The sequence below is a fragment of the Phocoena phocoena genome, chromosome 2, assembly GCF_963924675.1.
Source record: "Phocoena phocoena chromosome 2, mPhoPho1.1, whole genome shotgun sequence".
NCBI classification, from domain to species: domain Eukaryota; kingdom Metazoa; phylum Chordata; class Mammalia; order Artiodactyla; family Phocoenidae; genus Phocoena; species Phocoena phocoena.
This window is the reverse complement of record NC_089220.1, coordinates 114,659,790-114,682,447: the sequence shown is the minus strand read 5'-3', so window position 1 is coordinate 114,682,447 and position 22,658 is coordinate 114,659,790. Positions and strand designations below refer to the sequence as shown.

At 37.8% G+C, this 22,658-nt stretch overlaps 1 protein-coding gene across 1 annotated transcript in view; it reads right to left on the bottom strand.

Annotated features, from left to right (window-relative positions):
• The window catches only part of ARIH1 (ariadne RBR E3 ubiquitin protein ligase 1), a 117,249-nt gene that overhangs the window by 5,597 nt on the left and 88,994 nt on the right, over positions 1–22,658 (bottom strand). Inside the window, exons 6-11 of the mRNA XM_065871591.1 lie at positions 14,070–14,136; positions 12,643–12,749; positions 9,997–10,039; positions 9,405–9,476; positions 6,310–6,440; positions 2,857–2,914 (exon numbers count right to left, since the gene is read on the bottom strand). Coding sequence (XP_065727663.1) covers positions 2,857–2,914; positions 6,310–6,440; positions 9,405–9,476; positions 9,997–10,039; positions 12,643–12,749; positions 14,070–14,136 — 478 coding nt within the window. The remainder of the gene's footprint in view (positions 1–2,856; positions 2,915–6,309; positions 6,441–9,404; positions 9,477–9,996; positions 10,040–12,642; positions 12,750–14,069; positions 14,137–22,658) is intronic.

The window sequence follows — 22,658 nt, the reverse complement described above, 5'->3', positions numbered from 1 at the left end:
AAACAACAACCTGACTGCTTAGAACAGAGGTAGGCAAACTCTGGCCTGTGAGTGAAATCCAGCTGCTGCCTATTTTTGTAAACTAAGTTAACTTGGAATACTGCCATGCCCACTCTTTTAAGTCTATGGTTGAGTCAGCATTTCAAGAGCAGGGACAGAATTGAGTAATTGTAACAGAGACTATATAGTCTGCAAAGCTGAAAATATTTACTATCTGGCAACTCACAGGTCTAGTAGATAAGAAAATTCAGGGAATTCCCTGGTCAGGGAACTAAGATCCCACAAGCCTTGAGGCCCAGCTGGCCAAAAAAAAAAGAAAATAATCTTGTTATCTCTAGCACCTAATATGAAAAGAAAGAAAGTCTAGTAGATAAGAAAATTCAGAGAATTCCCTGGTGGTCCAGTGATAAGGACTCTCACTGCCAGGGGCCTGGGTTCGATCCCTGGTTAGGAAACTAAGATCCTGCAAGCTGCACAGTGCAGCCAAAAAAATAAATAAAAATTAAAAACAGAAAGAAAAGAAAATTCAAATGTCCACCCCTGTCATAACTGTGGCATAGTATATTAAGTCAACAACTTTCTACAACACAGGCAACATCCTTCCAAGGCACTCAAAGTACCATCTATGTTCTTTCTGTAGTGTGTGCCAACCTTCTAGTACTTTTTAAGAACTACAACTCCCAGAAAACACTAGGCCTGAGTATGGAAGTAGGGGAAGTGAGGAAAGAATATGCTAGATGTGTGCAATGGTGTGCTCCATTCTGGGAGATATGGCTCCCACTTAAATAAACAAACAAATACAGGCACTCATATGAAATTTTTCCCTGTACACCCAAAGGATCAGAAGATTCTAGTTTAGTCCAAAAGAAATGAGCTAGAAAAATAATGCATTCTAGCATCTACAATCTACACATTAGCAGGGCTTAGAAGCTATGCTCAATAATCCACCCTCCCTGTGGACCTCAGAAAGGGATTCTACCAGTACCCAAATGCAGACCAGGTAAGGCCAAGGATAACCCATATACTTTTTGTTGTCAGCAAATACCATATTCTGGCTAGATCTAACTAGACTACTCTTCATTCAGGATAAGTAAAAACTAAAAGTCTAACATGGTTATTAGGAAAAATGTAATGCAGCATAAGAGAAACAGAACAGTTCTCTATGGACTCAAAAAAAAATATTATCAAAATTAGAAGAAAATTTTAGGAAAATTTATGGTCTCTTCAGCAGAATTTAAAACAACTGTGACTGCTTAAAACAGAAGCAGAAAGCCATGAGGGCTAAGATTTAAAAACAAACAAACCCAAAACAGAAGGAGATGCAATGACAAACTGAGCTAAATAAAAATGCAACGGTAGAATTGATTCCAAATGGGAGGTAAGAAAAGCATGACTGTCATTGTAGAGTTTTGTATATAAAGATTACATGGGGTGATGTTTCTCAAACTGGAGTCTAAGGATGCTAGACAAAACTGGAGTAGGGGTGCCAAATGATCTGGTTTAAACAGACCATGGAATGTTTAAGTATTAAAAATCTGATAATAACCTAAAGAAAACACAAACACTCCGGGCCATATGAATGAACTTATGAGAATCAACGTTTTCAGGTCTTACATTTGTGAAATGGCTAAAACTGGCATCAAGCAGGATTACTTAAACTGCACCAGAGTTGAGAATAATAAGTGATAAAAGAATATATTAATAATAAATTCTGATCAAATCAAATTTTGATGCACTGTAGGGGTGAATGTACAATAGGTGAGATATAGAAAACTGGTGGGAGAACAAATTATCACATGGCACTTAGTAGTACGGGTAACCCTAAATTTAAAAAACCTGGTCTGACAACAGTCTATCAACAGTAATTTAATTTCAGCAAATAACTTATCTGTCAAATTAGTTTTAACTTGAGTTCCACTGGTTTTGTGGTCTTCTTGGTTTGGTTGTATAGTTGCTTAAGAGTTTACAGCTAGTTTTATGTTTAAACATAGTTAAGTCGTATTATAATAAATATAATTTAAATCAACATTGGAATTTGTGGGGTTTTTTTCCTCCTTTAAAAGGATCACAAATATTTTGAATGTCTGTAATATGACTGCCTAGGTTATATAAATATATTCCTTTGTATTTATGGTAATTTAAATTATAATAAATTTTAGAGAAGCATTTAAAAAGTGAAACAATAACAAACAGGTTTTGTTTTGGATTGCATCCTGGCAAGACGAGCCATTTAAAAAGATTTTGGGGGGACAACTGGGGAATTCCAACACAGAATCGATGAATGTAAGGAATGATTAAATTCCAGGATTCTACAATTATGACAGAATTATCAGGCTGAAAGGAACTAAAAGTGTTACCGAATCTAATCCACACCTAGGATTTGAATCCCTTCTACTACAATAGTGGGTTATTTCCCTATCCAGTAAGAGGGAAATCCCTACCTCCTGAGACAGTTCATTCCAAATCAGCTCACCTAAAATCATTAGAGCTTCTTGAGGAACAATGAGATAATTAATTAATTAAAAGAAGTAAGACTGCATATAAATTGCAGCAGTGCCATTTAACAAATATTGTTCTTTAGTCTCCTTGCTGGGAAGGGAAAGTCTTGATACTGAAGACTACTGAAACCTGAAAGTGTGCTAGATTAATTTTAAAAATGCAAACAAACTTATAAATAGGAATACTCCTGATATGCATTTTGCATAAGATCCCCTCTCTACAGGTACACAGATACCCAGTATTTACTGGAGTGTCATTTCAACAAATCTTTCAGAACTGAACACTCCAGCTAAATCATTCCCTCATCAACATAAAATGCATATTCCTGTTCAACTGTTTGAAAATAAATGTACTTACCTCCTGAGCATCTCTTGCTGCCTTTGCATCATCCTCATTATAGCGGTTACAGTTGTACCTTAAAGTAAGTGAAGAGGATTCCATAAAGCCATAAATCAATGAAAAGGGAACAAATCACAGAATTTTAGCCTGGATTTAGAGATTACTTAGAACCAATACTCTCCTTTACACAGATAAACTGAGGTGCAAAAAAACAAACAAACACCCCTAGTGTTTGAATCCTTTCCATAATAGTGTGTCAGTTCTCTACTAGTAACAGGCAGTTCTCCACCTCCTGAGGCAGTCCATTCAATTCAGCTTACCGATAATCATTAGAAAACACTCTTATTCTAGAACTTCCACTTACCAACTGTAGTTTGAACTTCTAATTCAATTTTTGAAGAAAGAGATCACCTCATCTCCTAGGTTGTCTGTTATTCAGCCAAATATTCCCAGTTTTTCCAGAATTACTCACCTTATTTTCACTTGTATACACACCAAAGAAAACCAAATGCTGACAGACTGCTATGTAACAGGTACTGTGCTATGTGCTTTATACGCTATTACAGTTTACAAGAATCACTGAATCTTCCTAGAGAGGTCAGCTCAGAGTGGAGATGTATAAAACTGGCACTTCCCTTGTTCCTCTGTTTTCTTTTATGGGAACCTACATTACAGGAGCAGCTGATGCACACGGAGTGTGAACTACATACCATCCAACTTACTAAGGACTTCAACTGTACTATCACGTTTAATCCCCTCAAGCACCTTTTGAAATATTATCCTCATTGAGCAGATGAAGAGAAGATAAGCAACATATTTAAGGTCACAAAAATAGAGCTTCAGAGATGGAAACTAAACTTATGCCCATCTGGCAACTGAGGCCCATGCTCTTAACTAGTGAGTTCATGTCTTCAGAGTCTTTTAACAGTAATCTTCTTAGAAGAATTTTGAATTTAATGTAAATCTTGTTAAACTGGATTCATTATTCCAGCTTGCCAAGTCCTTCAGGATTATAATGGTTTATATAGTCAATATCCCTCTTTGATGTTACCCCAAAATGTATACAAGATTCTTATACTAGTTTAAGAAAATCATTAGTACAACTGACCAGAAAAGCAGTATATAGTTGATGTGAATAAAAAAATGAGGACAAAGCTTTTCAGCAAAACTTTAAAGCGTTCCACTAGAAGGCACAAACCTATTATCTGTACTCCAAGAAATGGTCATTCAATTAATCCCAAACCTCCCTGTCCGTATTCACAGCCTAGGCCACAAACCTCTCAGTCCACAATGAAATACCTTGCTGAAATCTACCAAACATTCCCTAATCCATCAACCTAATAATACCATTTGATTCTGGAATTTCACATAAGAGAAAAACTAAGTTATACAGTTCATATGCAGCTTGTGGAATCAGAAATTTTGGAAATTTGGGATTACATTCTGTCTGCTCTCAATCTCTGGTACCTTTCCATTTTCCGTAAGTACTCAGAAATAACCAACAATGGCTCACTGATCTCATCTTGGAGTTTTTAAAGTAACCCAGATCACAAATCATCTGAGTCAGGAGACTTATTAATTTTCCCCCAGCCTGGGTTATAATCCTCTTTTACCAATAATTACTCTACTCGAGTTAGCCCAAAGACTACCTCTTCTTGCCCTCTACTGGTCAACTATTAACACCTCTTCTTTCTATCTGATACATCCTTTTATACTTTCCTTTTGATATTTTCAGATACTTTTAAGCCTCAAGTCATTCTGGGCTTTAATCTGCCAACATTAAGAATTTTAAGGCCAAGAAAACAAGCAGGGCCCATCTATACTTCTAACTCAGATGACTGATAGTGCTACTTGGAATGCTTTTTTGAAGATTTCTGAGGCACTTTCAGATGTAAACAAGAAAGCACAGCATGATATACCTGCAATGTTAAAGACACAGGCAACATTTCTGACATCCCTGGTCCAGGCCATTCTTCATTCTTCTGTATCCATCATTTGTTTTGTACCCTTTCCATTTTTCAATACAGCTCATTGAAAATTTGAGTTGTGATCAGAGATTTCCTTACACACACACAGAGTCTCTTTAATATCTCTTTCCTATTCCCTCTCCCCTTCACTAGGCTTGTTTAAATAAATTTGAGTGAATTTAGTTTCCAGGAACACTAATTCCCCAGTTTGACCTCCTAAAGCCTAGAGTACCTATACCCCAAATACCTTTCCTTGGCTCTGACAGTGGTAAAATCACTTTCTTTACTTCTATCTAAGCAATTAGTTTTTACCTGGTTCAGAATTAATTTCAGACAAATAATCCCTCTTACTATTCCTCTAATTAATGAATCTAAAAGGGAAGACTTGCCACTGTCTTAAGTTCAGATCCTCCTCATCTTGTCTTGAACTTGCAATTTCTTCCCCTCCCACCCACGCTCTACAAAGCAGTCACAATGTCCAGATAACGTATGTAAGTAAAACACATAATACAGAATCTTCTCATCTGAACTGCGGATCTAATCTTGTCACTCCCAGTTAAAATCCTTCTGATAATGTCCAAACTACTTTAGGTCCCAGCCTACTTTCTCTTTTCCTATTCCCCACAATTTGGGCGGCCACACACTCAACACCAATAGGAGACAGCCAAGTAATACAAATGAATGAAACAGGCAATTTGCATACTGTAACACCCAAAAATATTTCCACTTTTACCGGGAGATGTGCTAGCTCCCATTTTTCTCATTTTGAGAAAAATGCATCAAGGCATCCTCAATCTAACTTGCATTTTTCCCAAATTGATAAGAAACGTACTTGGAACAAAGGTATATATTGCTACCAAATGTGACTAGTGCCATCATGATATATGAAAATGCCAATAAGCTCCGGTCTTGGGAAAACAAACTGCAAAGTAAAGGCTCCATCTAAAGGGCTACTAATCGATTCCAGGTGATTTCTGCCAAACAGAAATGCAGGCCTGTTCCTATGTTTCAAAGAGAGGCTAAAAATCTGGATTGCATTGGGCAATTTCTCCAATTTTTAAAGTTGGAACAAATTTTTTGTCTAATGGCGGTGCAAGGTAACTAAAACACAACTGTGGAAGGGGTTTTGCCAAGTCTCTTAGTTTTCAACTATTATCTAGAAAGACATATTAGACAATGCAACTCTTTTCTGGATGAGTCATGTACTTTCACATCATTCTACCATTGTTCATGCGGCTCTTTTTGCCCTGTTATTCCTACCACTTTTTAAACAAATGAACCCTTAGTCCTCCTTGAAGTTCAACTCAACTGTTATATGATCTGTGAGATAAGCCTTATTAATCCCTCTCTCTGGATATCTTGCATATACTTTTAACACTGATCACACACTGTATTCATTTATCTAGATGGTGATTTTCATGAGGTAGAAACCTTATTCATAATATGTGGCAGATATATCACATACTTATGTGAACATGTTCTTCCCTTCATTTCCCCAACCTACCAGGCAGATCCATGTGGTTCCCAAGGGCCAAGACACACCCAGCAAAACTCTGCTTTACAGTTCTGGTTACGACAGACCATGTGATTACAACCGCCATCCTTCTCAATTGTGACATGGCATTTGGGACATTCCTATGAAGAGAAACTATAAAGTTGGTGTCAATGCTACACTGAGGAGAAGCCAGTTTTAGATTTGGTTTATTTTAAATACCATATTTATTGTGATTAATACATGTAAAGCACTCAGTGTCAAACACTTAATAAGTACCACTGAAAATGAGTTATTATTACTGGCTATTAACAACTTAAGGATTTGTTTTAGTGGGGTTGGGAGACAAAAACATTTTAAGTACTTTTAACCAAACACATACTAATCATAGTTTTATGGGAGGTTAAACATTTTCTCCATGTAAATATAATATATCCTTCCAGTGTCATCTAGAAATAATCATTGAGTACTTCCTGTATCCCACACACTGTACTCAGTGTTTTATATGCATTAACTCACAATCTTTATAGTGGCCCTACTCCTATTTCCATCTGTCAGATGAATAAACTAAGAAAATTTTAAAGAAACTAGTCCAAGGTCACACAGGTAGCAAATGGTAGAGTCAGGATACAAACCCAAGCAATTTGGCCTCAGGAATCAGGCAAGCAAGATTGGTAAATTCTTTTTGTGGCTACTGAATTTCCCAACTTTCTTGTGGTCCATTTACAATTGTGCTACAGAGATCACTTTTCTTTTTTCCAAGACTGTATCATTTTCTCGGTTGGTAATGAGCCAAAGTTATTACCCTGCAGGCACTTTTTTTTTCTCTTGAAAAATCTAGAAAATTAAACTTACTCATTATTTTTAATAAAACTATAAGATGTAAAGCTTGGATTTTGTTGTACATTTTTGTATCTGACATCTGTTACTCCCATAACGGGGCGAGAGTATCACCCATTATACTGCTTGCAATTCAGCTACTGTGAACAGACTACACTACCCATAAACTATAGTAATTCAATAGGTCAATACAGCAATATTTAATTATACATTTTCAATCAAATTTTTGAAGTCACTCACATAAAAACATACATTTTCCCAAAGAAGCAAATTCCAGGCCTAATATATCTGTTTCATTCTATATTTCTTAGCTATAATTAACTAATTAGTATTAATTTCTTAATATACCAACAATCTGCAAATCCTTTAAAAAAGCTAATAAAAAAAATAAGCTTCTGAAATGTCTCAGGAGAAAAACTCCTCAGTCTCATCTCAAAACTGCCAAGTAGATAAATCTGTTATTACAAATTGCCATTCTTGCTTAATATTCTACCTTCTAAACAAACTCAAAACATACTCAAGCCTATACTCCCTATTTTAAACATCTTGGGGATTTAGAGTACTTGGGGATTTTTCTAGATGCCGAAAGAGGGCTACAGTTTAATCAAACTACTTAGGGAAAATATAACTGCCCTATTCTAAATACTAGTTTGAAAGCAGATTCTGGGATTTTAATGAACATTTCTGGTGGGGAAATCTTCAATTTTTGAAAAAGAATGCTTGGCTACCAGGAAAGTTTTAAAAAATAACAAAAGCAACCACTTCCTGACATTATAGTTAGGTTTTTTTGAGTGCCATAAGGAATGTTTATCATGATGGTTTTAGAGAGCACAGAAATATCAACTTCAAAACTACATTCCTCAAAGATGTGGCCATTTGTTTTATGCCACAGGACTCACTGTTTTACTGCTAATGCTTTCTGGGAGATAGAAATGTATACATATATTTTAATCTTTTTGGGTAGAGCAGAGTACTAATGGTATAAAATCATGTGCTGGCCTTCATCATTTAAGCACTCATTCTTATCAGTATCCTGAGATTGAGTGATGGAAGAGTGCAAAGCTGTAACTAACTCTGGTCAAACAACTCAACAGTCTTTAAAACATCATCTTCATATATGAAAGACAATAATAAAAATGAATAGCCCATGAATAGCCCTATTATCCATCACCCAAGTCACTTCCTATATGAATAGGATGTAAGATTGAACGTTTACACAATTTTCTACTAAGAAATTAGCTGGGGGGCTTCCCTGGTGGCGCAGTGGTTGAGAGTCCGCCTGCCGATGCAGGGGACACGGGTTCGTGCCCCGGTCCGGGAAGATCCCACATGCCGCGGAGCGGCTGGGCCCGAGAGCCATGGCCGCTGAGCCTGCGCGTCCGGAGCCTGTGCTCCGCAACGGGAGAGGCCACAACAGTGAGAGGCCCGAGTACCACAAAAAAAAGAAAAAAAAGAAAAAAAAAAAGAAATTAGCTGGGTACACAGTTTGGATTCAAATGCTTACTTAATACTTAGTGATAGAAAAGAAGGGTGCTCAAGATTATCTGCATTTGTAAGACATTCATCTAGGGTTAAAGAAGTGGTTCATGGCATAAAGATACTGAATTCTGAAACTAGTATCATGACCAATGTTATTCAAAAAATAAAAACCAAAAAACCAAGGATACTCATATTACCCCAAAGCTTCTATTTCTCAGGATTCAAGTCTCTTAATAAATCATATTTTGGAAGTTTAACATGTTAAACATGTTAAACTTGTTAAGCCCAATTCAGTTACATAATAAGAAGTTACTCGGTTATTCTGACTGAACACTGCCCTAAAGAATGACTCCTTAGAAGTTAAACTCTGGGGATTTTAAAAGACAGAAATATAGCCTAGTTAAAAAAACAAACAAGCAAACAAAAAAACTAGGTGGAAAAAAACTCTATAATACATTTGTATACTAAAAGGCAGCCAAGAACAGTATGAAAAGATATTATCAAACCCCAGGGTAGGAAAATTATCAACTACTGCTTTTCTGATAGAAGAAAACTTCTACAGCAGAGTACCGTGCGTATTGCACTATAGTAATCAATAAAATAAACTCAAACAGTAAAACAAAGGCAAATTATTAATAGGCAATAATTCTGAAAATAAAAACTAAACCTTAATCAAGAAAAAGGTAAAACAAGGCCCTTTATTAGGTAAACTTACTACTTTTGCTAATGCTGATACACCTATCCTTATCCGTTTCAATACCAAGAGTTTACTGAAGGAAAATACCAACCTTTGTGTTGGCTGCAATCCAATTAGAGGTTTCACTGTCATCATCACACTTTTTAATCCACTTCTTCAACCACTGTTTGAAAACAGGAACCGTTTTCAGTACAACAGAAGACTCAAGGATAGCAAATTACATCAACACTTAAATACAGTCAAGCTTAAATGTAAAAACCAAAGGATAAGACTATCACTGGGTTTACTACCTTTTAAACCAAGAAATCCTGTGATTCTCATATCCAGTCCAGGTACATAAAAAATCAACCAAAGGAGAACTTTCTCTGGCTGAAGCTAAGTGGGGAACCTAGAGCTCAAGGAGAGGCACAGCTGCAAGGTGTGTCATTCCCCTTAGCTAATTACAAAGCCTTCCAAGGGAGGTGCCTTAACCCTCATTATCTTGATAATAATCAGGAGATGACTTTATTCCTAAGGAATGTTCCCTGAATACTTGCAAAGATCACCTGAAATAAAAAGGGCAAAATACTATCTTCCATTTACTAATGAATAAATAACAAACTTGTGGGCTGTGGCTTTCAGTCATTAAGTCTTAGAAGTACTCTACTACCTTATTTAAAAATGAAAATGCCAGGCAAACTCACCTTGCATTTAACAGGGTCATGCCAATTTTCTCCACAGTTAAAGCTGTTAAGTGACACAAGAGTTAAAAGAATTAAGTCCTACCTACTGTAAGTAAACAAACAAACAACTTCATGCTTTACAGTTCCTCAATACTTTCACCAGTTTCTAGTGACTGCAAAATACAAGGACAGGAACCATGCCTATTCTATTCTACAGTAAATTATTTAGCATTTAGTACTGGGACCAACACATATTTGGGTGTCTGTGTGTGAAATGAGGAATGACTTGTAAGCATGAAGACATTCTATGATGACAATTTCATAACAGATGACTATTTAAATAGCTACCAAACTGTAAAGACAATAAAATCAGTATAGTTAGATTTGTATTTTTCTGATAGTTTTTAATACGTATAATTCCTTGCTGCAACCACTATCTAACTGAAACCAAAATGAAATCATGTTCAATAATTTGAATTTAAATTTCAACCAACGCTTGCCATAGGCATATATTAAATATTTTATTTAACACTCCAAATGAAGAGTTAAAGAATGACTTTGTAGGGTAATTCTATACTTTAGTACTAATGCACAGTAAGCAATATGTGGGAAGCAAACAAGTCATATCTCTGCATGATCCAAACAAATGAATCTCAGCCAGTAGAGATAAATTGTACCAAACAAGGTATAAAGCAAAAGACTATGTCTACATATTCTCTAAGACTAGATTAATTGCTAATCCCTTTCTGTTTTCTAGGCACATGGTATATACATTTGTTTGAAAAGTATAAATTAAGAATAAACAGAAATTCTTGTGAAAAAGTAACCATGGTATGGCTGATTAATTAGCTAATCAAGTAATTTGGGAATGCTAAAAATCCCTTGCAAATAAGAAGAATAAAGTGCTACATCAGTTTAAATGAAGTCAGGATAATGGTTACTTCTGGAGATGAACATGGGGAATGGAATGGAGAAGGGAACATCAAGAAGCTTCAAATGGGGCTTCCCTGGTGGCGCAGTGGTTGAGAGTCCGCCTGCCAATGCAGGGGACACGGGTTCGTGCCCGGTCCGGGAAGATCCCACATGCCACAGAGCAGCTGGGCCCGTGAGCCATGGCCGCTGAGCTTGCGCGTCCAGAGCCTGTGCTCCGCAATGGGAGAGGCCACAACAGTGAGAGGCCCGCGTACCGCAAAAAAAAAAGAAGCTTCAAATATACCTGTCAGGTTTTATTTCTAGACAAAAACAAACAAAATAATGACTCTGATTAAGCTGGGTTGTAACTATGCAAGTACTCGTTATTCTCTATACTTAAGTCTGTATTTGAAATATTTCATACTAAAAGTATATTTGAAACTAGGTAAGGAATCAGATTCTACCCTCTGTCTACAGGGTAAACTCTGAAACAATAATGCATATTTAATCTTTACCAAAATAGCATGTATTTTACATAAATTTAATCTCTATGAGTTTACCTACTCTTTTTGGAAATATTTAGTTATTAATGATGTATATGTCTAATTCTATAGATGTTTGAGGAAAAAAAAAAGAATGATACGGAATACCAATAAAATGTTTATTTGTTAGTTACAGAGCCCCCTGGCTTGACTGGCTTCTCATTCCTAAAAGATCCATAAGGGAATGGAAGATCATCTTCACTCTCTAATACGTGATATTGGAAATTCTCTGCTAAACTGAACCTAAAATTCAAAGGCTAAAGAGTATGCTATAGCACTCCCAGGAATCCAGGTTACCAAGAAAGCTGTGGCCAGGGACCCCATAGAAGAACTCTTAGTTAAAGAAAGCACATCTATCAACTAAGTCTTATCTTTCCAAATTTTCTGCATATTTTTAGGAATAAGATTAAACTTGTCAGAATAAAGGAAATTAAAAACAAAACAAGGGTTTCCCTGGTGGCGCAGTGGTTTAGAGTCCGCCTACCGATGCAGGGGACGCGGGTTCGTGACCCGGTCTGGGAAGATCCCACATGCCGCGGAGCGGCTGGGCCCGTAAGCCATGGCCGCTAAGCCTGCGCGTCTGGAGCCTGTGCCCGGCAACGGGGGAGGCCACAACAGTGAGAGGCCCGCGTACCGCAAAAATAAATAAAAAATAAAAACAAAACAAAACACCTAACTGTGTATTTTATTTCCTAAGAGAGAACCTGAAAACAGATCAAGAGCTATAAGGGAACCAAACATAATTTGACAAAATAAGCAGTCAATCAGAAATGAGAAGAACTTTTAAAATTTACAATAAATAATGTAATAATAAATATAAAACAGATAAACTTGAAAAAAAAAGAAATGAGAACTGAGTTTTTGTCCCAGATCTTTAAATTTGCTGCCATATACGTTCCACTGGAGCACACAAGAGAATGTGATTACAGCCGCATTTTTTTTCCCATAAGAAAATAAATCCAAAAGTTAGAGCAACGAAGAGGAAAAACTATCTTAAGATGTGACTTTTTAATCTAATTTTTATTTAAAAGAAATACAAACTATTTAAAGTCAACATCACCCACCGACCTCAGATAAAGAATATTTTCTACTATTTTTTTTCTTTTTCTTTTTTTAAAATTGGGGTATAGTTGCTTTTTTTCTACTATTTTACTAACAAAAATAAATAGAAAAGCTATGTGCACTACTCCAATTTAGGAAATCACTTGCTTACCAAAACTGGCGCCCACATTTGCAGCGAACAGGTTTAGCATCAGGATATTGGACTTTAACAACATGGTGGCAATCTGGGGCAGGACACCACTTTAACAGTCGATTGCACTGAAATACAAGTTGGAACATAAAAAATGACAGCAAATTAAATCATGATGCAAGATTTTCCAGTACACCATGCAATTATTTATACTACTTCCTCACTATCACAAAGTGGGGATGGTGTCACCGACACAAAAAAACCTGCCACCAATACTTAGTCTCCTACAGCAATGCTTTTGGACGTACTGTTCTTCTAAGATTATACATCCCTTGAAGACCTGGTATTATAAAATATATAACCTATCTCTTATTCTATCTTCAAAATCCCACTGAAAACTTTAAAATAAATGATCACCATTATGCGATCATTAACAAGCATCAATTTGTCTGTGGTTCTATTCCAGGGCAATTTTAAAAGATACAAGAAAATAAGATACGCTTCTACTTAGGGAAGGCGTTTACATGCTATAGAATAGTATGAAACAAGCTGAGGGATACACGTGGAATTTCTCTCTTTGACCATAGACAGCTCTTCTAAGAACAAAAGCCAGTGCCTAAACCCCAGCAAAGATTCCATTTTAATTCATCAAAAGAAATATAACTTTTGAAGTATTTTTATTATGAGACAAAACATGGCTCAAGGAACAGTCCATCAGAACTCAAGTTTATTGACCATTTCAAAAAATATACTATTCCTAAAAAGTGCTATTTTCTAGAAGATCTGACCTTCAGTTTAATCTCTAATAAAAATTAAAATTACATTCTAGAACTGAAATACCAAGTTACACTGGTGCTCTTGTACAGGGGCTGGCAAACTGCTTTCACATAGAGCCAGAAAGTAGAGATATTTGGCTCCGTGGGCCATATGGCCTCTTTAGCAACGACTCAACTCTGCCACTGCAGCTCAAAAGCAGTCACAGAATAAAACTGCATGTTCAAATAAATCTTTATTTACAAAAACAGGCAGGCCATAGTTTGCCAACTTCTGTTAAGACATATTTGATAAAAAGAAACAAAAAAACACTACATAATTCTTTTTAAACGAAGTTTACTGGTAATGGAAGGTAAAACAAGCAGAGATATAGCAGGGTTAGAGTGCCCAACATCATTAAACATGACATCACTAATAATCAGCTAAAATTCTCTGCTAGGGAAAAAGGAAGACTATAAAATAATTTTATTCTCAAAGCTCAAGATCGATGAAAAGACATCTACTTATTGGTTTATCACATTCCTTTGAGAATAAAGGTATTTTGGTATGCTTCATAAATGAAGACAAAAACTGAAGTTACTGTAAAGGTGTTTCTTATATAAGACAAACTGATATTTCTATTAATAAACAGAATTCCTTTTATTTAAAGAAGGAAAACTTACGTGATCACTTACCTCTACAAAGCTATTTGTTATTAAATGCTGATACTTTAATTTAACTTTTGAATCTGTGATCAGGCGCCTGAAAGCGAGAATAAAAGTTTATTAGGAAGTTTTCAGCTAAGAATATTTTCCACATTTATAAAGTAACATTTCAATGCTCTGTGCTATAAAAACTGCCTTAAATTGAAAATACTAAAATACATAAACTGTCAACAAATGGAACTGTAGGAATCAAAACAATAATTTCAAAGTTTCTATAGTTTTATTTTGGTAGACATTTCCCCATTTCTTATACTCTATTCTGTTTTCACCCAGTTTGTGTTGTAGTCTAATGACTTACCAATATTGTCAAATTTAGGCCCCTTTCAGAGTTTTCTGACTCTGATATCTTGCCTTAAGACAGTAATTCTCAGCCACCCTTTCTAAGATCCCCTCCCAAAAATCTGTGTATGAAATAAGGGATGTTGGTAGGAATGTTCAGAAATTGATCCAGGTTTCGCTAGATATAATTTTGATAGCCTCCTTCTTCTGAAATCTTTTGGTAATTTATCAGAAATGCTTATTGACTGCAACCTGGCTTCCTTTATCCACCTAGAACACCTTAATTCACAAGAATTTCTTGACCTCACAGGAACCCATGAAAGTGAAGAACCCTGAAGCTTAAGTTTCATTAATTTTAATGGTAAATACTCCTGTGAGTATTATAAGAAAATGGTGTTAAAGTAGAAAAAGAGTAACTCACAAACCCAGCAAGAACGATATCAAAAATGCAGTCCAGAGAGAGACCTTCAAGATGGTGGAGGAGTAAGACATAGACATCACCTTCCTCCCCACAAATACATCAGTAATACATCTACATGTGGAACAACTCCTAGAGAACACCTACTGAACGCTGGCAGAAGACCTCAGACTTCCCAAAAGGCAAGAAACTCCCCACATACCTGGGTAGGGGAAAAGAAAAAGAAAAAACAGAGACAAAAGAATAGGGACATGACCTGCACCCCTGGGAGGGAGATGTGAAGGAGGAAAAGTTTCCACACACTAGGAAGCCCCTTCACTGGCAGAGACGGGGGGGGGGGGGGGGGGGGGGTGTGTGGCAGGGGGGAAGCCTCGAAGCCACAGAGGAGAGCACAGCAATAGAGGTGCAGAGGGCAAGGCGGAGAGATTCCCGCACAGAGGATTAGTGCCAACCAGCACTCACCAGCCCAAGAGGCTTGTCTGCTCACCCACCAGGGTGGGTGGGGGCTGGGAGCTGAGGCTCGGGCTTCGGAGGTCAGACCCCAAGGAGAGGAATGGGGTTGGCTGCGTGATCACAGCCTGAAGGGGGCTAGTGCACCAGAGAGCCGGAAGGGAGTCCGGGAAAAACTCTGAAACCGCCTAAGAGGCGAGAGACCATTGTTTCGGGGTGCGTAAGGAGAGGGGATTCAGAGCACCGCCTAGACGAGCTCAGAGACGGGTGCGAGCCTAGGCTCACAGAGTGGACACGAGAGACGGGCATAAAACGCTAAGGCTGCTGCTACAGCTACCAAGAAGCCTGTGTGCAAGCACAGGTCACTATCCACACCTCCCCTCCCACGAGCACGCCGCCACGGCCAGGGTCCCGTGATGCAGGGACAACTTCCCCGGCAGAACGGCAAAACGCATGGCACGCCTCAGGCTGGTGCAACATCACGCTGGCCTCTGCCGCACATCCCTACCCCTCCCTGCCTCCGGCCTGAGTGAGCCAGAGCCTCCTCATCAGCTGCTACTTTAACCCCATCCTGTCTGGGCCAAGAACAGACACCCTCAGGCGACCTACGCGCAGAGGCGGGGCCAAACCCAAAGCTGAACCCCAGGAGCTGTGCAAACAAAGAAGAGAAAGGGAAATCTCTCCCAGCAGCCTCAGGAGCAGAGGATTAAATCCCCGCAATCAACTTTATGTACCCTGCATCTCTGGAATACCTGAATAGACAACGAATCATCCCAAAATTGAGGTGGTAGAATTTGGGAGCAACTGTAGACTTGGGGTTTCCTTTCTACATCTAATTTGTTTTTGGTTTTATGATTATCTTGGTTTAGAGTTTATTATCATTGCTAGATTTGTTTATTCATTTGGTTGCTCTCTTCCTTTTTTTTAAAATAAATACATATATATATATTTACTTTTTCTCTTTTTGTGAGTGTGTATGTGTATGCTTCTTTGTGTGATTGTGTCTGTATGGCTTTGCTTTTACCATTTGTCCTAGGGCTCTGTCCGTTTTTATGTTGTTGTTTTTTTAAGTATACTTTTTAGCGCTGCTTATCATTGGTGGATTTGTTTTTTGGTTTGGTTGCTGTCTTTTTTTATTATTATTCTTTCTTTAAACTACTTTTTAATTTTTAATAATTTATTTTAATAACTTTAATTTATTCTATTTTTTTCTTTCTTAATTTTTTTCTCCCTTTTCTTCTGAGCCGGGTGCCTAACAGGGTCTTGGTGCTCCGGCGGGTGTCAGGCCTCTACCTCTGAGGTGGGCGAGCTGAGTTCAGGACATTGGTCCACCAGAGGCCTCCCAGCTCCACATAATATCAAACGGTGAAAGCTCTCCCAGAGATCTCCATCTCAACGCTAAGACCTAGCTGCACTCAACAACCGGCAAGCTACAGTGCTGGACACCCTATGCCAAACAAATAGCAAGACAGGAACACAACCCCACGCATTAGCACAAGGACTGCCTAAAATCATAAGGTCATAGACACCCCAAAACACGCCACTGGACGCAGTCATGCCCACCAGAAAGATAAGATCCAGCCTCATCCACCAGAACACAGGCACCAGTCCTCTCCACCAGAAAGCCTGCACAACCCACTGAATAAACCTTAGCCACTGGGGGAAGACACCAAAAAAAAACGGGAACTACGAACATGCAGCCTGCGAAACGGAGATCCCAAACACAGTAAGTTAAGCAAAATGAGAAGACAGAGAAACACACAGCAGATGAAGGAGCAAGGTAAAGACCCACCAGACCAAACAAATGAACAGGAAACAGGCAGTCTAGCTGAAAAAGAATTCAGAGTAATGACAATAAAGATGAAACAAAATCTTGGAAAGAGAATGGGGAAAATACAAGAAACGTTTAACAAGGACCTAGGAGAACTAAAGAGCAAACAAACAATGATGAACACCACAATACATTAAATTAAAAATTCTCTAGAAGGAATCAATAGCAGAATAACTGAGGCAGAAGAACAGATAAGTGACCTGGAAGATAAAATGGTGGAAATAACTACTGCAGAGCAGAATAAAGAAGAACGAAAAGAATTGATGACAGTCTCAGAGACCTCTGGGACAACAAACGCACCAACATTTGATTTATAGGGGCCCCAGAAGAAGAAGAGAAAAAGAAAGGGACTGAGAAAATATTTGAAGAGATGATACTTCAAAACTTCCCTAATATGGGAAAAGAAACAGTCAATCAAGTCCAGGAAGCACAGAGTCCCATACAGGATAAATCCAAAGAGAAACATGCCAAGACACATATGAATCAAACTATCAAAAATTAAATACAAAGAAAAAATATTAAAAGCAGCAAGGGAAAAACAATAAGTAACATACAAGGGAATCCCTATAAGATTAACAGCTAATCTTTCAACAGAAACTCTGCAAGCCAGAAGAGAGTGGTAGGACATATTTAAAGTGATGAAAGGGAAAAACCTACAACCAAGATTACTCTACCCAGCAAATGTCTCATTCAGATTCGACGGAAAAATTAAAAGATTTACAGACAAGCTAAAGATAAGAGAATTCAGCACCACTAAAGCAGCTTTACAACAAATGCTAAAGGAACTTCCCTAGGCAGGAAACACAAGAGAAGGAAAAGACCTATAATAACAAACCCAAAACAATTAAGAAACTGGTAATAGGAACATACATATCAATAACTACCTTGAATGTAAATGGATTAAATGCTCCAACCAAAAGACATAGACTGGCTGAATGGATACAAAAACAAGACCCATATATATGCTGTTTACAAGAGACCCACTTCAGACCTAGGGATATATACAGACTGAAAGGGAGGGGATGGAAAAGGATATTCCATGCAAATGGAAATCAAAAGAAAGCTGGAGTAGCAATTCTCATATCAGACAAAACAGACTTTAAAATAAAGACTATTACAAGAGACAAAGAAGGACACTACATAATGATCAAGGGATCGATCCAAGAAGAAGATATAACAATTGTAAATATTTATGCACCCAACATAGGAGCACCTCAATACATAAGGCAAATGCTAACAGCCATTAAAAGGGGAAATTGACAGTAACACAATCATAGTAGGGGACTTTAACATCCCACTTTCACCAATGACAGATAATCTAAAATGAAAACAAACAGGGAGACACAAGCTTTAAATGATACATTATACAAGATGGACTTAATTGATATTTATAGGACATTCCAACCAAAAACAATAGAATACACTTTCTTCTCAAGTGCTCATGGAACATTCTCCAGGACAGATTATATCTTGGGTCACAAATCAAGCCTTGGTAAATTTAAGAAAATTGAAATCGTATCAAGTTTCTTTTCCAACCACAATGCTATAAGACTAGATATCAATTACAGGAAAAAATCTGTAAAAAAAAATACAAACACATGGCAGCTAAACAATACACTACTAAATAACCAAGAGATCACTGAAGAAATCAAAGAGGAAATTAAAAAATACCTACAAACAAATGACAATGAAAACACAATGACCCAAAACCTATGGGATGCAGCAAAAGCAGTTCTAAGAGGGAAGTTTATAGCAATACAATCCTACCTCAAGAAACAAGAAAAATCTCAAATAAACAACCTACCCTTACATCTAAAGAAATTAGAGAAAGAAGAACAGAAACACTCCAAAGTTAGCAGAAGGAAAGAAATCATAAAGGTCAGATCAGAAATAAATGAAAAAGCAATTAAGGAAACAATAGCAAAGATCAATAAAAATAAAGCTGGTTCCTTGGGAAGATAAAACTGATAAACCATTAGCCAGACTCATCAAGAAAAAAAAGGGAGAACACGCAAATCAATAGAAGTAGAAATGAAAAAGGAGAGGTAACAACTGACACTTCAGAAATATGAGAGATTACTACAAGCAACTATATTCCAACAACCTGGAAGAAATGGACAAATTCTTAGAAAACCACAACCTTCCGAGACTGAAACAGGAAGGAATAGAAAATATAAGCAAACCAATCACAAGCACTGAAATTGAGACTGTGATTAAAAATCTTCCAACAAACAAAAGCCCAGGACCAGATGGCTTCACAGGCGACTTATATCAAACATTTAGAAAAGAGCTAACAATTATCCTTCTCAAACTCTTCCAAAATATAGCAGAGGGAGGAACACTCCGAAACTCATTCTACAAGGCCACCATCACCCTGATACCAAAACCAAAGATGTCACAAAGAAAGAAAACTATAGACCAATATCACTGACGAAGATACATGCAAAAATTCTCAACAAAATACTAGCAAACAGAATCCAACAGCACATTAAAAGGATCATACACCATGATCAAGTGGGGTTTATCCCAGGAATGCAAGGATTCTTCAGTATACACATATCACTCAACACGATAAACCGTATTAACAAACTGAAGGAGAAAAACCATATGATCTCAATAGATGCAGAAAAAGCTTTCGACAAAATGCAACACCCATTTATGATAAAAACTCTCCAGAAAGTAGGCACAGAGGGAACTTACCTCAACATAATAAAGGCCATATATGACAAACCCACAGCCAACATCATTCTCAATGGTGAAAAACTGAAAGCATTTCCACTAAGATCAGGAACAAGACAAGGCTGCCCACTCTCACCACTATTATTCAACACAGTTCTGGAAGTTTTAGCCACAGCAATGAGAGAAGAAAAAGAAATAAAAGGAATCCAGATCAGAAAAGAAGTAAAGCTGTCACTGTCCGCAGATGACACAATACTACAGAGAATCCTAAAGATGCTACCAGAAAACTACTAGAGCTAATCAATGAATTTGGCAAAGTAGCAGGATACAAAATTAATGCACAGAAATCTCTTGCATTCCTATACATTTTTCCTAATGACAAAAAATCTCAATGAGAAATTAAGGAAACCCTCCCATTTACCACTGCAACAAAAAGAATAAAATACCTAGGAATAAACCTACCTAAGGAGACAAAAGACCTGTACACAGAAAACTGTAGACACTGATGAAAGAAATTAAACATGATACAAACATGGAGAGATATACCATGCTCTTGGATTGGAACAATCAACATTGTGAAAATGACTATACTACTCAAAGCAAGCTACAGATTCAATGCAATCCCCATCAAACTACCACTGGCATTTTTCACAGAACTAGAACAAAAAATTTCACAATTTGTATGGAAACACAAAAGACCCCGAATAGCCAAAGCAATCTTGACAAAGAAAAGCAGAGCTGGAGGAATCAGGCTCCCAGACTTCAAACTATACTACAAAGCTACAGTAATCAAGACGGTATGGTACTGGCAGAAAGAATGAAATTAGAACACTCTCGAACACTATACACAAAAATAAACTCAAAATGGAGTAAAGTCCTAAGTGTAAGGCCAGAGACTATAAAACTCTTAGAGGAAAACGTAGGCAGAACACTCTATGACATAAATCACAGCAAGATCCTTTTTGACCCACCTCCTAGAGAAATGGAAATAAAAACAAAAATAAACAAATGGGACCTAATGAAACTTAAAAGCTTTTGCACTGCAAAGGAAACCATAAACAAGATGAAAAGACATCCCTCAGAGTGGGAGAAAATATTTGCAAACAAAGCAACTAACAAAGGATTTATCTCCAAAATATACAAGCAGCTCATGCAGCTCAATACCAAAAAAACAAACAACCCAATCCAAAAATGGGTGGAAGACCTAAACTGACATGTCTCCAAAGAAGATATACACATTGCCAACAAACACATGAAAGAATGCTCAACATCACTAATCATTAGAGAAATGCAAATCAAAACTGCAATGAGGTATCACCTCACACCAGTCAGAATGGCCATCATCAAAAAATCTACAAACAGGGCTTCCCTGGTGGCACAGTGGTTGAGTATCTGCCTGCCAATGCAGGGGACACAGGTTCGAGCTCTGGTCTGGGAAGATCCCACATTCCGCGGAGCAACTAGGCCCGTGAGCCACAACTACTGAGCCTGCGCGTCTGGAGCCTGTGATCCGCAACAAAAGAGGCCGCAATAGTGAGAGGCCCGCGCACAGCGATGAAGAGTGGCCCCCGCTTGCCACAACAGGAGAAAGCCCTCACAGAGAAACGAAGACCCAACACAGCCATAAATAAATAAATTTTTTTTAAAAATCTACAAACAATAAATGCTGGAGAGGGTGTGGAGAAAAGGGAACCCTCTTGCACTGTTGGTGGGAATGTAAATTGATGCAGCCACTATGGAGAACAGTATGGAGGTTCCTTAAACAAGTAAAAATAGAACTACCATTCGATCCAGCAATCCCACTACTGGGCATATACCCTGAGAAAACCATAATTCAAAAAGAGTCATGTACCACAACGTTCACTGCAGCTTTATTTACAATAGCCATGACATGGAAGCAACCTATGTGTCCATCAACAGATGAATGGATAAAGAAGATGTGGCACATATATACAATGGAATATTACTCAGCCATAAAAAGAAACAAAATTCAGTTATTTGTAGTGAGGTGATGGACCTAGAGTCTGTCATACAGAGTGAAGTAAGTCAGAAAGAGAAAAACAAATACTGCATGTTAACACATATATATGGAATCTAAGAAAGAAAAGGTTCTGAAAAACCTAGGGGCAGGACAGGACTAAAGATGCAGATGTAGAGAATGGACTTGAGGACATGGGGAAGGGGAAGGGGAAGCTGGGACAAAGTGAGAGAGTGGCATGGATATATATACACTACCAAACGTAAAATAGATAGCTAGTGGGAAGCAGCCACATAGTACAAAGAGATCAGCTTGGTGCTTTGTGACCATCTAGACGGGTGGGATAGAGACGCAAGAGGGAGGAGATATGGGGATATATGCACATGTATAGCTGATTCACTTTGTTGTAAGGCAGAAACTAACACACCATTGTAAAGTAATTATACTCCAATAAAGATGTGGAAAAAATGCATAGTCCAATCTCATTAAAATCTCTTAAATGAACAGGAAAGTTTTGTACAATTTGGCTTCATCTATTTCTTGAGTTTCTTATTCCACTCACTTCTCTTCTTCCATAAGACCCCACCCTAGGACTTCCCTGGTGGTCCAGTGGTTAAGATTCTGAGCTTCCACTGCAGGGACCACAGATTCTACCCCTGGTTGGGAAACTAAGATCCTGCATGTAGTGCAGTGTGGCCAAAAAGAAAGAAAAAAAAGACCCCACCTGTCCTGAGCTACTTTCAGTGTACTCCCCTCATATCTGTATTGTTTCAAAAGAGTATACACCACACGTCCTCAGAGGTTTTTGCTTGGGGCCACCTCCCTTGGAAAGGAAACAAAAGATTATCATAGTGGGGCTCTGAGGTGGGACAACCTAGGTTAGAATACTGGCTTCACAACGTACTAACTATGAACTGAGGGTAA